The sequence below is a fragment of the Emydura macquarii genome, unplaced genomic scaffold (assembly GCF_026122565.2).
Source record: "Emydura macquarii macquarii isolate MOO-44397 ecotype Brisbane River unplaced genomic scaffold, CSIRO-AGI_Emac_v2 contig_1451, whole genome shotgun sequence".
NCBI classification, from domain to species: domain Eukaryota; kingdom Metazoa; phylum Chordata; order Testudines; family Chelidae; genus Emydura; species Emydura macquarii.
This window is the reverse complement of record NW_027131588.1, coordinates 8,715,531-8,730,680: the sequence shown is the minus strand read 5'-3', so window position 1 is coordinate 8,730,680 and position 15,150 is coordinate 8,715,531. Positions and strand designations below refer to the sequence as shown.

Genomic DNA, 15,150 nt, shown 5'->3' with positions numbered 1-15,150 from the left:
ATTAAACAGCTGAAGAGAGATGGGTGATCATTTTAGAATTTGCATTATGTAGGGCCCAATATTTCTCCCATAGTTATTCCACCCATACAGCTATTTCAACTTGTTCATAAAACTGCTTTATAGTAGTATATACCTCAGTGCTTCTGTAGCACACAATATTTCATATGAAAAACATAGAAATATCTCATAACTGATAACTAATGACAAAATATAATAAGTGATAACTGACCATACCAGATATAACTTTGCCCATTAAATGTCTAACTTGGGGAAAAGAACAGCTACAAGCTCCCTTTCAACAACTGTCTATTCAGACAACATTCCAATCACAACAACAGAAAACAGAGTCTCTGTCCATACACTTCCATCACACCATCTTATTCTGCTCCTTCCTTCTCCACATAGAGACAGACAAAGGTACTTATTCTGCTTTGCTTTGTTCAGTTTACCCCTAAATTCAACAGCTTTAGTAAACAAAAATTGTAACAGGATTATAGGACCAATAAGGCTCAAGATGTGTGATTTGACATCTGGGTAGAAAAACACTGAGCATATTTGAAATTTGAAACTCTGAATATTTTAACCATACCATTTTTTTCATTCCAGCGCGTGATGCTTCAAATAATGATGTAATGAAAACAACTGAATGAAACTGCACCTCCACTGGAGTCCTTCATCTCTAATTTGATTCTACCACCAGTACCTTTCAAGTTTCTTATCATTCCATCTTGCATTAAGCAAGGGAATGACCCTATTTCAGAATTCCAAATGCACGTTTTACTTACTACTTGGTATTACTGGATTGATATGCTCACTTGAGACAAAGTAAAACAAAGCATATTGCTCCAAACAAGCCAGGCACAATGCAGTATATGAGCAGAAGTAGAAAAGCCTTCTGATTTCTTAATCATCACGGATGGTACGTGTTCCCTCAGAATTTGCCATGGGCTGCTCTTCTCCACTGACATCTCATCTCTCAACAGTAACAGGCTTCGCTTCAGCATGACAACTGTGAAACAGGACAACTTGCAAACAAAACGGAAGGAAAATATTCCTGCAAGTCAGATTGAAGAGACAGATTTCATGTGGCCTCAAAATGTTCTCAAGCCCAGAGAGACTCAGAAAGAGACTGCCAAAGTGGCCAACCAGGAGATCCTCCAACAGATTTCCTACAGCTCATGCCAAATTCCATCTCAAGCTGCCTGGATTGACAATCCCATTCAAAAATCCAAAAATGGCTCCATAAGAAAATGGAGCTTCTGGAGCTCTGTTACACTGCAAAGATAAAAAAGAAACAAGAAGAGCCCTATTTCAAGGACCTTTATAATTAGCTTGACTGGAATTTGAAACGATTGTGACTACAGAGTCCATTCCTGCACTGTGAAAATATTTGCAGATCATTCTACTGGATACGTAAAAGTATTTTCATGTTAATCTACTTCTATTTTTTATAATATTTATTTATTGCTCTTATTTATCTTTTTCAGAGATATTTTATAATATTTAAAAATAAATATTTATTTTTACAATATAGCCGCCTACACCAGCAGTGATTTGTATTAATAAATTATTTAAAAAATAAAAGACCCAACGAAAATCTTCTCTTGTTCTACTTTAATCCTCGAGTTCATCAATGGACTCGTAAACATTTGCCTAACTTTAAGGACAGGAGCCTCCCTTTCACATAAGCGATTATAGATGGGAACATGCTGAAGTACATTGTGAAAATAAACCCTGATTCAGCAGTGACTCCAGAAGAAAAATAGATATGGTAATTAGTTTTACCAGTCCAACAGACCACACACCACAACCTCAACTCTGCAGCTTTTGTGTTTCTTCCCATTACATGGTTATTTTTAGCCCAGCACTTCTAGTTGTGGGTGTTTGGTGCGCTAGATAGTTGTCATGAAATAGGCTGGTTTGGTAAAGGCTGATTAAAGGGGCGATGGAACCACCAGGCATTCCAAAGGGAAGAGTTCAGGCTGCTGTGGTATAAAGCTGCTTTTCTTTTCCTCCCACTAATGTGATGTGTGTGCAAACTGCCTCCCCATCACTCAGGTTTTCAGGTGTCCAGACTCTCTATCCCCACCAAGCAGACTTGTGCAGGCCAAATATCCCCCTCCATCAATCCATCTTGGGTACACTTGGCTCACAAACAGCATCAGTCAAGCGTGTGTGTACCCCCTGCTGTTAGTCATGTCTGTAAGCACCTGGTGCTGCCTCCCTTTGCCCTTCCTACTGCCCAAAAAATCAAGCTGCTGTGCTTACGGACTGCATTTTCCACCAACATTCACCAATATTGTAAGCATAGTGCATCAAAATTTCAGTTAAAATGTGAACAGTGACTAAAAAATATCCTAAATCAATAGTTACAAATTAGCTGAAAAACAAAACAAAACAAAACATTGGGCCAGATCCAGTGAGGATCTACTTCGCTACCAAGTTGGGTCACAGAGATAGGTTTTTTGAAGAACCCTTAGACAGTCATAGCACTGCCTAGGACAAATTTCAGCCAAAGCCTAAATCTGGATATTTCTTATTAAAAATTTATAAAGAGAAATCCAACAATCACTACGTTAAATGTTCAAAGAGCATAAAAACAAAGTGTGTGTGAATTTTCACACTGATTGGCAACCTGCCTTAATGAAGAGAACAGGAGTGTATGCCCCATTGGAAATCCCTTTTATGATGCAACCGAAACTATGGAGTCGCTAATAGGAGTTACTTCTGCACGAAAGAATGGCCAACAGTATTTATTCTGCTTTTCTTTGTTCTGTTTACCCCTGCATTTCAACAGCTTTCATAAAAAAATTGTCACAAGATCATAACTGGACGAAGGCTCAGGGTTAAATATTTGACATCTGGTTAGACAGACGTTATTTATATATTACATTTGAAACTCTGTATATTTCAGCCATTCCCTTTTTTCATTCCAACACATGATGCTTACAGTAATGATGTAATGAAAATAACTGAATGAAACTAAACATCCATTGGAGTCCTTCATCTCTAAATTGATTCTACCACCAGTACCTTTCAAATTTCTTATCAGTTTGTCTTGCATTATGCAAGGGACTAACACCTACAAAACTCCATATGACTTGCCATTACCAGATTGATTTACTCACATGAGAAAATGTAAAACAAAAGATATTGCTGTAAATATGGCAGAAGACAATGTAGTATTTGAAGTGAAGAAGAGAAATCTTATGATTTCCTAATCATCATTGATATTACGCATTTGCTCAAAATTTTTCTTGGCTTCTCTTAATAATGAAACTTCACCTCTGAACTGTAACAGGCTTCGTTTCAGCATAACAAATGTGAACTTCCAAACAAAACAGAAGGAATATTTTCCTGCAAAGCCAGAAAGAAGAGAGAGACTTCATGTGGCCCCAAAAAGGTTTCCAAGCCCAGAGAGACCCAGAAAGAGACTGCCGAAGTGGCCAACCAGGAGATCCTCCAACAGATTTCCTACATCTCAAGACAAATTCCCTCCAAGCTGCTAGGAATATCAGTCCCATTCAAAGATCCAAACATGGATGCATAAGCAAGTGGAGCTTCTGGAAGCGTGTTTCACTGCAAGGATAAAAAAGAAACAAGAATATCCTAATTTCTAGTTCATTTATAGTTATGTGCGGTAGCATTTTAAACTACTGCTACTATATATTCTCTTCCAGCACTGTGAAAATATTTTCAGATCATTTTACTGGATTTGTAAAAGTATTTTCATGTTGATCAACTCCTATTTATCTATAATATTTATTTATTGCTCTTATTTATCCTTTTTAGACATTTTATATTTACAAATAAATATTTATTTATACAAAATAGCAGCCTACACCAGTAGTGATTTGTATTAATAAATTTTTTTTTTACAACAAAAATCTTCTCGTTCTGTCTTAATATTCCAGTTCATCAATGGACTTGTAAACATTTGCTTAACTTTAAGTACAGGAGCTTCCCATTCGCATAAGTGGTTAAAGCTGGGAACCAGCTGAAGAATATTGTGAACATAAACCCTGATTCAGCAGTGACTCCATTAGAAAAATATATATGATAATTAGTTTTATCAGTTCTACAGATGACACACCACTACCTCAACTCTGCCTGCTACCAGATATTTTTTCACCCAGCACTTGTAGTTGTGGGTGTTTTGTGCAGCAGATAGTTGTGATGAAACAAGCAGGTTTGGTAAAGGCTGATTAAAGAGGTGATGGAATGACTGCCATTCCAAGGGGAAGAGTTCAGGCTGTTGTGGTCGAAACTTGCTTGTCGCTGCCTGCTAAGATGTGTGTGATAACTGCCTCCCCATCACTCAGGTTTTCAGGTGCCCAGACTCTCTATCCCCCACCAATCAAGCTTGAGGGGGCCTAATTTTCCCCTTCCACAAATCAGACTAGGGTTCACTTGGCTCAACGGTACCAAGATTGCTTGTAACCACCCTTCTTGTCAGGCAGGCTTTTAAGCAGCTGGTGCTGCACTCTTTTCCCCTTTCCCTATTGGCCCAAAATCAAGCTGGTATGCTAATGAACCTAGCATGTTCCACTAACCATCACCAGTTTTATGAGCCTAGAGCATCAACATTTCAGTTTTAATGTGAATAGTGAATAAAAATTACCCTCAACCCAACAGTGAAAAATGAAAAAATCAAAAAACAAAATTAGCCATTAGACCAGATCTAGTGAGGATCTTACTCTCTGCCAAGTTTCAGTATGTAGACAGTATTTCTGAAGAGCTGCCACTCAATCATGGCACCACCTAGTAAAATTTAAGCCAGAACCTAAATCTGGAGATTTCTTATTAAAAAGTTATGAAGAGAAGTCAAACAATCCCTACATTAAATGTTCAAAGAGCATAAAAACAAACTGTGTGTGAATTCTCATACTGATTGGCAAACTGCCTTTAGGGGAAAAAACAGGAATGTATGCCCCATTTGAAATCTCTTTTATAACACAACTCAAACGATGGAGTTGCTTAAGAAAAACCTCCATAAATTCCTTGAAGTCAACAGATGGTGCCATTGCAGAAACCTTTGCTTGTATTTATCTCAGGGATTCTAACACATTTCATAATATGGGCCTAATATTACAAAAATTGTTCTATGGACAATTTACCCTCCCAGTCAAGGTCACATAACATTTTTGTGGCAGGTACACCAAATCCTTACAAAGAAAGGTAGTACTAGGAATGCATTTATAACATTTGAGCTGTCTTTAAAGGAACATTTGAACTCCCAGTTCTCTGTAGACCACCATCCAGTACTCCATGTAGCACCCTGATTCATGAATCCCAGCATGGGACCTGCTGGTTTAGAGGCATGCACAAGGAGTTAACTCTTAAAACAAATGCCTATCATGTGTAATGGTACTGTTTTTTTCAGTAGCTGTGCCTGTTAGCAGTAGAAGTTCTTTCTCGCCCTGTCTCTCTGCCTTCATTCCTTCATTGGTGTAGTTCAAGCCTACAGGTTATATTGACAAAGCAAAATTACATGAAAATAAGAAGAGCAAAAATAGGCTGCATGAACAAATCAAGGATTATAAACAGGTTAACAATAGTTAATGTATCCCCTTCTCTGGTAGAACATGCCAGTCATATAGCACCTGGGAGCCATACAAAATCTTCTTCAAAGTTTAACTAATTCATTACCCCCACAGTGCAGAGGGAACCTCCTGACAGTCATTCCATTATATTGCTTTTATGCTGTGCAATGTGGAAGAATACATTCCTCTGTTTAATAAGCCTTTTGATAATATCTATCACCTTTTATTTTAGGCATTTCTTTGGGAAAGGCAACTATGGGGGGGATAAAAAGGGAGGAAAACACTGCTAATGCTTCCCCACTTCAGCTCTCCCTCATTCTTCCACTGGTAGTAAAGAAGAAATAGTAGCAGATTTGTTCCCAGCTTTTGTCATAGAAGCAGATGAGGCTATGGTTTCTGCACAGAACACCAGGTCTTTCCATGCAGAGTTCCTGAGTGTCTGCATCAGTTGTAGGGACCTATCAGATCCCCCTTCTGGTTCCATTACAGCCACACTACCAGGGCTTCCCTCAGGCTGTGGTTGCCTCAGGGACTCTCTTTAAGTGTAATTTTTGTACAGATGACATAGTGAGCTGAACCCACCAGACCTGTACTAGCACTGCCCCAGCCCAATGCAGGTCTGCTCACTCCAGACCCCATTCCCCGTGGATCATAACTGTATAGAGAACAACCCAAGAGCAAACCATGTGCAAAAGCATCCAACTCCACGGCACTTCAGCTCAATAGGCTAGCTACTTGCCTATTTGCTGAAGGGGAGCTGAAAGTGGGGGTTATGGGGGTGTACACCTTAAAGTAATATTATCAATCGAATGCATGGTTTCCATCATATATGGGTTTTACAGTTTTATTCAATGGCTTTCAGCATCCCCACTATAAAAATTGTTCCAGCACCCCTGAATAGCTTTTACCATAGAGTTTTACTGAAAAAGATGTTTGGCTCCCCCCACCATGACCTCTATTTACTTTGTTACCTTAACCTCTTCTTCAAGTATTAACATTACCTATTTCCCTCTTTCCTCAATCTCTTCCCCTGGGACTTCACCCAATTAATAGGCAAAGAAATGTTTTCATGGTTTCTTCATGTGATTTTTGCTTTTTAGTTTCAGTGAAAATAGTTTTCTTTTGGCTTAAAACATATTTCCCTGCCATAAGCGAAATCCCAGCACAACAGTCTGTGCACAAGTATCAGAAAATGAAATGTGACCACAGGAAGTGAAGAGGGTTAAACAAGCCAGAAGAATTTCCCTGCCAAAGCCAAGGGGAAAGTGAATGTTAAAAAGACAAGGACTCAGCAAAAATGGTGAACACTAAATTTGATTTTTTTTTTAATTTGAATTATTACAATACGGGGACCCACTTCTTAAAAATACATAATATGATTTCACTTTATAACCTGCTTCTGACAACACTGCAAATTACATTAATCCATGTGGGTATTTCTCTCGCCTGTGTTACTAATTGCTCATCCTCTTTTAAATATTACCCTCCATTTTTCACCACTGTCAGCTAGTTGGAGTGACCAATAGGACATGATGGTCACACAATCCAACTGTGTCTGTTCCTCAGCTACATTATGAATATGCAGGTCTGGAAATAAACAAAAAATGAAAAAAGATTCCATTCTCTCAGAGCACACCTTCTATCTTCTCTGGTTTCCTAGAAGGAATATACCATTGTTTTCTGGTGTCTACATATTAATCGTATTTTTCAGATTTCAGGAAATAGTTAAAGTTGAGATTTACCAATATTTTTGGGAGCACTAACCCTTTCCTCCCACTTCCTCCATGGCTAACAAACTTTAAATATGCTTAAATTATTCCTGTTTCTCAAATCAAGGAGGTTATGACTAGGAAGTGCAGTGTGTGATAAATTGGGAGTCTTCTCTGTGCCACTTCTGAATTGTTGGATGATTTTATTAAATTCTATCTTGAAACTAAAGTAGCACGATAAAGCCTGTATGTATGTGGACCCACCATGAATTAATAGGGTTGTATATTGTCATGTGCTGTTATTTCCACAAAAATACAAAAAGGAGAAAATGTGATAAAAGAACTAGAAAACAGTGAATATGATAGGAAGAAGAAGAAGAAAGTCTGAAAACTCCAGATGGGAAAATCTTGAAAAATAGAAAATGATGAAAGAAAAGTTCTGCAACCAAATACTTAAATTCAGAGACATGAAGGAAAGAAACAGCACTCTACGACGTAAGATCCTGAACAAATTCCAGGCTCAAGCTTCCACCCAGAGAAAAGTAGTGAAAGACAACATCATGACCACCAGCCTTTTGCTGTACATTTGCCTCGTACTGCTCTTCTCCACTGAAATCTCATCTCAGCACTGTACCATGCTTCACTTCCAGCAGAACAAAGTGAACCAAGAGAGCTTACAGCTGCTGAAGAAAATGAGTGGAAATTTCCCCTCACAATGTAAAAATGAAAGGACTGCTTTCAAGCCCCTCCAGGATATTGTCCAATTCCCACAGTTCCAGAAGGAGGTGGTGATCCAAGAGATCCTCCACGAGATCTTCACCATCTTTAGCAAAAACCTCACCCAAAGTGCCTGGGATGGGAGTTCCATTGTCAGGTTCCAAAATGGACTTTACCAGCAAATTCAGAGGCTGGAGGCATGTATGAGAGCACAGACGGAGAAGGAATTAACCAACTTGGAAAGTCAGGACATCGAGCTCACCAGTCGGAGAGTGAAAAAATACTTTCAGGGAATAGATGCTTTCCTGAAAGAAAAGCAATACAGCCTGTGTGCCTGGGAGATCGTTCACGTGGAAATACTCAGATGTTTTGTACTTATTGACAAACTCACTAGAAGACTTAAATTCTAAGGTATGGTATAAAACTTTGTACTGGCATTACTGAATCAATATTACTGTCAATTATACAGCTGAAAAGAGGTCACAGATATTTTATAACTCTGATCATATAGGACCTGATCCTTCTTCTACAGGATCAGTGGCCAAATTGCAACTGATTTCCATGGCAGCCACTTCAGGCTCTTCCAGTCCTGTGCTGGAAATGGATTTGCAATTACATTGATTTATTTTTCTGTGTTTCTCCTGTTATTTATGTTTGTGCATTTTCATTATCTTCCACGTATCAGATGCTGTTATGCACTAGGTAATTGGCAGACCATGCATCAAACTACACATACCTGGTATCTCTAGCCACCTTGCCAGCACATTTGTCATCAAATAATGATTCTTTTCTTTTTTCCCCCCCAAAGTACTCTGGCTTCTATGTATGTTGTGTGTTTCTATTATTATCATAGATGCTATTAATTAAATTGTCCCCATGAGATCTATTTCTTATATTCCAAAGCTTCAGAAGCTTCCTAGAGACATTTAGTAAAAAATATGAACCACATACCAAAAGACTTGTGAGATTATTATGTGTAGGAATGATATTTTCGTTTGATTTATTGAGATAAATAAAATTGAAATTATAATATTTTCCTTTGTGTTTCAGCCAGTTCCTATTTCATTCCAACTCATGATGTTGCAACTACCAATGTTAAAATAGCTGGATGATGCCACTCCAGGCCGTGGAATCCCTTCTCTCTGCTGATTCTTCCCATAGTGACTTTTAAGACTCCGTAATGCTTGACCTTGGATTATGCAATACACTCACTCTATTATGAAATTCCAACTGCACAAGTTACATTCTATGTGATAATACTCTGTCGATTTACTCAGTGATTAAAGCACAAAATGAAGGATATCAATACAAAAAAGTTAAAAGACCATTAAGATTTTAAAAGAAAGGGTTGGACCTTAAACATTGTTAACATTATGTGTTTGTCATATATTTCTGTGATTCAACACTTCTCAGATAAGATCTATTCTCTGAACTGTAACATGCAATATAACCACTGTATAACAGCATAACAAATGTGAAGCAGAATAACTTTCAAACAAAGTGGTGTGGATAATTTTCCTATGATCTCAGAATGAAGAGAGATTTCAGCTGGCCCCACGAGGTTCTCAAGTCCCAAGTGTCCCTGAAGGAGAATGCCCAGGTGGTAATCCAGGAAACCTTCCAAAACATTTCCTACTGCTTTTACAAAAATCTCTCTCAAGCTACCTGAGATAGGCGTTCCATTCAGAGAGTCCAACATAGATTCATCAGCAACATCTAGAAATATGATTGGTTACAATGATGGAAAGTGGGACTCTCTTATCAGGAAGGAAGGACCTACAGCTTGCCAGGATGAAAGTGAACAGATACCAGTTATTTCCCAACAGACAAGTAGTTCAGCCTCAGTACTGACAAAAGAATCCATGTGGAATTAAGTTTTCCATTATATGGCAAACTCACAAAGCAGCTTAGAAATTAATATACACACGTTTCTGGAAGTACTAACTTAAATCAATTAATATTTTATACATTTTTTAAAATGGGATGCAGTGCAATTTTAAAAGATGTTGCTACTATTTATTCTATTTGTGCACTCTGAAATTATTTTTGGATCATTTTATGAGATTTGTAATAGTATATTTATGTCTATCCGCTACTTATTTATTGCTCTTATTTATAGTCTTGTAAGAGGCATGTATTATTTATAAATAAAGTATTATTTTATTCAAAATGGCAACTATAATAGTAGTGATTGTACTAAATATTTATTTAAAAAAACAAAACCAAAAAAAAAAAAAAATGGAGGGAGGGAAAGAGAGCCAAAAAAACCCTCAACATATTTCAGCCTTAAAACTGCAATTCAGAACATACTTATGCATGTGACTAACAAAGTATGTGACCCATCCCACTGATGTTAGCGTTTCCAGTTGGGAACATAGATTGATGAATTGTTGTCTGAATTCACTATATTTCTATATTAAACAAATAGTTAGAGTGATAATTTGTCTTGCCACTGTAACAGACCATGCACCACACATAAACTTTGCCTCTTTTTCCTCTGCTACCTTTTACTAGGTTATTTCTTCCCCCAACTAACATTGTTGTGGATGTTGGTGTAGTAGATGATTGTGTTGGAAGAGGCTAGATTGGTGCCCGCCCCTCCACTAATCAATCTTGCATGTACCCTCAAAAACACACCAATAGACTTAGCTTGTAATCAGCCTGCCCATACCACCATCAATCAGGTATGTGTGCATTCACATACCGTCTCCCCCCACCTAACTCAAATCAAGTTTGTGTGTATCCAGCACCTCCCCACAATACATTTACAAGCACCGCCCTCGCCATACAGTATGTGCTTACATGCACTCATCGTTTTTGTGCCCCCCCATTCCCACCCACTCCCATTACCTTTGTGTACACTCAGAACAGACTAAATTCATTGTTCTGTGTAAACCACAAAAGTACATGTGAATAATGAGATCAGGAATAGGCAGTTTGATTTAGGATTAACAAAGTTTCACTTTCCCATTTCTAAAATGCAGCCCTCAGCTTGGGGGAAGGTGTTAGACAGTTACTACCCAGGAACAATACTGAATTCTTCTGAAAAAGTCTAACTACCTCAAAACTTATTCAGTGCTCAGGGAACCTATTCTCACTCATTCCATCAGACCGGTCATTAAAAAAAAAGGGCAGTGCTGAGTGGAGAATTCAGCTGAGCTCTTTGACAATATCACCCATATCATAAGGAGCAGCCAGGCCTGAGGGGAATCCCAACCTGGATTTCTTAAGAGAGTGGAAAACTCTGTAAATATCCCCCACTGACATTCTCCCATATTCTTCCACTGGTGGGCAGGAGGAGCAGGTTTGTCCCCAGCCTTCCTCATGGACATGGTTGCAGTTGCAAACTGAGAAGATTCTATGGTTTCTGCACTGATCAAAAAGGTCTCTCCATACAAAGAGATCTTCAGCATCTGTCTCAGCTCTGGTCCCCCACCCTGCATCTTTTCAGCGCTGAGCAATATTTTCTAGGGCTGCAGTTGCCTCAGACAAACTTTTTACATGTAATTTTTGAGCAGCTGGCTAGCGAGATGTGCTCACCAGCATTGCAATGGGACTGCCCCCACACAGTGGGGCTCTGCTCATTCCAGGCCACTGACACAGATCATAACCCTATAGAGAACAATCCATGGGGTCCCAGGAAAGAGGGAATGATGGGTGAAGGCAGCAGACCCTCCTCCACCTCAGCCCACCTCACACACACTTACATGTGGAGCAGGTGAGATGCTCACAAGGAGAGCTTTATCCCTGCATGAAGTCTCTGGGGCAGGTTCTGTGGCCTTTATAACTAATTTTCCTCAAACATTACACTACTTCTGTGCCTATGTGCTGTAAACATAAGATTTACTGAAAGAGATGCTGTTCTTTCATTACCTGTATTTGCTTTGCTACCTTAGTCTTTCCTGCTAATATTCATAATATTTCACTTTTGAGCATTGTCCCCAGGGACTTGACCTTGTTGTGGGATACACACCCAAAATGTCCATTTGGGGTGCATATCCCAAGGCAGCAATGGGGTCTGGCAAGTTAGATACACATGCTCTCTCTTCATAAACAAGCTAAGGAAACGTGGTCTGAATGAAATGACCATAAGGCAAGTGCAAAGCCGGTTGAAAAACTGCCCTCAAAAAGCAGTTATCAATGGTTCACTGTCAAACTGGGAGGACATGTCTAGTTAGCTCTTGCAGGGATCTGTCCTGGATCCAGTACTATGCAATATTTTCATTAATGACTTGGGTAATGGAGGGGAGAATATGCTTATAAAATTTGCAGACATCACCACGCTGGGAGGGGTTGCAAACAATCTGGAGACCATGATTAGAATGAAAAAATGACCTTGATAAACCGGAGAATTGCTCTAAAACAGCAAAATAAAATTCAATGGAGACAAGTGTAGTCACTAGCTCAGAGGTGGCCAACCCGAGGCTCACAAGCCGCATGCGGCTCTTTGGTCATACAAATGCGGCTCGCAGCTCTTTGGTCTTTGCTGTTTGCGGCTCCTTGCTCTTTGAAATTGACAAGCTCTTCGGGGGAGGGTAAGAGACGAGGGGAAACTGAAAAGGTAAATGTGGCTCTTTGCGGCTCTTCGTCTCTGACTGGTTGGCCACCCCTGCACTAGCTAAACAGCACTACTGCAGAAAAGGATCATGAGAACATAAGAATGGCCAGACCAATGGTTCATCTAGCCCAGCATCCTGACTTCGGACAGGCCAATGCCAGGTGCTTCAGAGGCAATGAACAGAACAGGTAATCATCAAGTGATACATCCCCTGTCATCCATTCCCAGCTTCTAGCAAACAGAGGCTAGGCACACTTCAGAGCATGGTTTTGCATTCCTGCCTATTCCAATGGCTAATAGCCATTGATGGAACTATCCTCTATGAATTTATCTAGTTCTTTTTTTAACCCTTTCGTAGTCTTGGCCTTCACAACATCCTCTGGCAAAGAGTTCCACAGGTTGATCTGAGGGGTATAATGGATCATGAATTGAATATGAGCCACCAAAGTCATGCAGTTGCAAAAAAGACAAATCTCATTAACAGAAGTGTCATATTTAAGATATGGGACGTAATTGTTCTGCTCTACTCAGCACAGATGAGGCCTCAGAAAGAGCATTATGTCCAGTTTTATGCACCAAAGTTTAAGAAAAATGTGAAGAAATTGGAGACAGTCAGGGAGATAGCAAACGATTACAAGTTTAGAAAACCTGACCAATAAGGAAAGGTTAAAAAAACAGACTTTTTTAGTCTTGGGAAAAGATGACTGAGGGGGGACCTAGCAACAGTCTTCAAATATGTTAAAGATTCTTACAAGAAAATGGTGGTGAATTTTTCTCCATGTCCACCAAAGTCAGGACAAGAAGTTTTTTACTTAATATGCAGCAAAGGAGATTGGGTTAGATATTGGGAAAAACTTTCTAACTACAAGGGCAGGTAAACACTGGAATAGGCTACCAAGAGTGGTTGTGGAATCCCCATCATTGGAGGGTTTTTAAGAACAAATAGGTTAAACAAACAACTGTTAGGGATAGTCTAGGTATACTTGGTCCTGTCAGTGCAGGAAGCTGCACTAGATGACCTCTTGAGATCTCTCCTAGCCCTACATTTCTATGATTCTTCAAAAAGCCCCTGTCAAACAGTTGAAGCAAAAATGTTCAATTTGTTACATGGGGAGCACTTAATTTACCCGAATTAATACAAACAGAAATGTTTTCATTTTTTCTTCAAGTGAATCATCTTTTCTAGTTGCAGAGAAAATCGTTTACTTTTTGGATTAAAACACATTTCTCTGTAGTGATGGAAATTCCAACATGATTGTCTGCACTAGGGCATGAGAACCAGAAAGTGAAATGTGACTGTAGGAAGTGAAGATGATTAAACAAACCAGAAGAATTTCCCTAACCAAGCCAAGGGAAAAGCAAAAATTAAAAGAAAGTACTAGCAGAAATGGTGAACAATGAATTTGATTTTTAAAAAATGCTTTGAATTATTACATCTCAGCAATACACTTGTGAAACATACATAGTATGACTTCTCTTCATAACCTCTTTTTAATGACACTGTATACATCCATCCATCCATCCATCTGGGTACATCTCTACAATATATATTACTAATTGCTTTGCATTTACAGATCTGTTGACAGTAAATTAAGGTTCCTTTTTCTCAGTGCCCAAGATACCATTTTTTTTCTGGCAGGCATCAACATTTTAAATGTACTTTTTAGACTGCATGAAATCTGAAAAGTGCAAATTAACCAATATTTTCTGAAGGCCTAACCTTTTATTCCCATAGTTACTCCTGGATCAAGCAACTTTAAATATACCTACACTATATCCCTCTCTCAAATGAAGCAGGGTATGAAGAATAATTATAGGTTTGTAGGAAGCTTTTATGATTTTCAATGCCTATCCAAAAAAGAGATAGTTTCCTTCTGCTAGTTAAGTGGATGAAATATAGACTTATAAACTTTAGAAACTAACATATTAACCTTTTTTGAAGAAGTAACTGAAATGAGTATTTGGTCCAATAAAAAGATATTACTTTACCCGCTAATATCCTGGAACCAACATGGCTACAGCACTGCATATAATTCCTTTATATGTTATTTCAAATGAAGTACAGTGGAATTTTTAATTATTGTTAATATTTATTGTCTTACTGTACTGTGAAAATATGTTCAAATCATTTTACTGGTTTTGTAACAGTATTTATCTATTGGTCAATTTCTATTTCTTTCTTTCTGTTTTATCAGAGATATTTTATCTTTATTAAATTTTACATAAATATTAAAATATTATTTTACTTTAAAAATAGCAGCTAATTATAGTGATGATTTCTACTAAATTCATTTTTACAAAAATGAACCAATAAAAACCACATTATTGTTCTGTCTTAAAATACCCATTCAACAAAAGTACTTAGGCATATGCCTAATCTTAAATATATGAACAGTCCTATTGAAGTCAGTGCTTAAAATTGTGAACATGCTTAAGTACATTGCTGAATCAAGCCCTAATTTCACAATGACTCCATGCACCAAAACTTTAACACAGCGCCCCTTTTGCACTTCAGCCCTTCGCCTGATTATTTTCCTCAAACATTAATAGCTGTGGGTGACTGATGCTGTTGACTTGTCATAATACACATGCACAAGGGGGCTAAACTAAGGTTGTGTGGGTA

General features: G+C 38.4%; 1 protein-coding gene across 1 annotated transcript; it reads left to right on the top strand.

The window, feature by feature from the left end:
* The first annotated feature begins 7,812 nt into the window (after window positions 1-7,812).
* LOC137156601 (interferon epsilon-like) lies at window positions 7,813-8,379 on the top strand. Its single transcript, XM_067553482.1, has one exon. The coding sequence runs from the start codon at window positions 7,813-7,815 to the stop codon at window positions 8,377-8,379; it is 567 nt and encodes a 188-aa protein (XP_067409583.1).
* The last annotated feature ends 6,771 nt before the right edge of the window (window positions 8,380-15,150 follow it).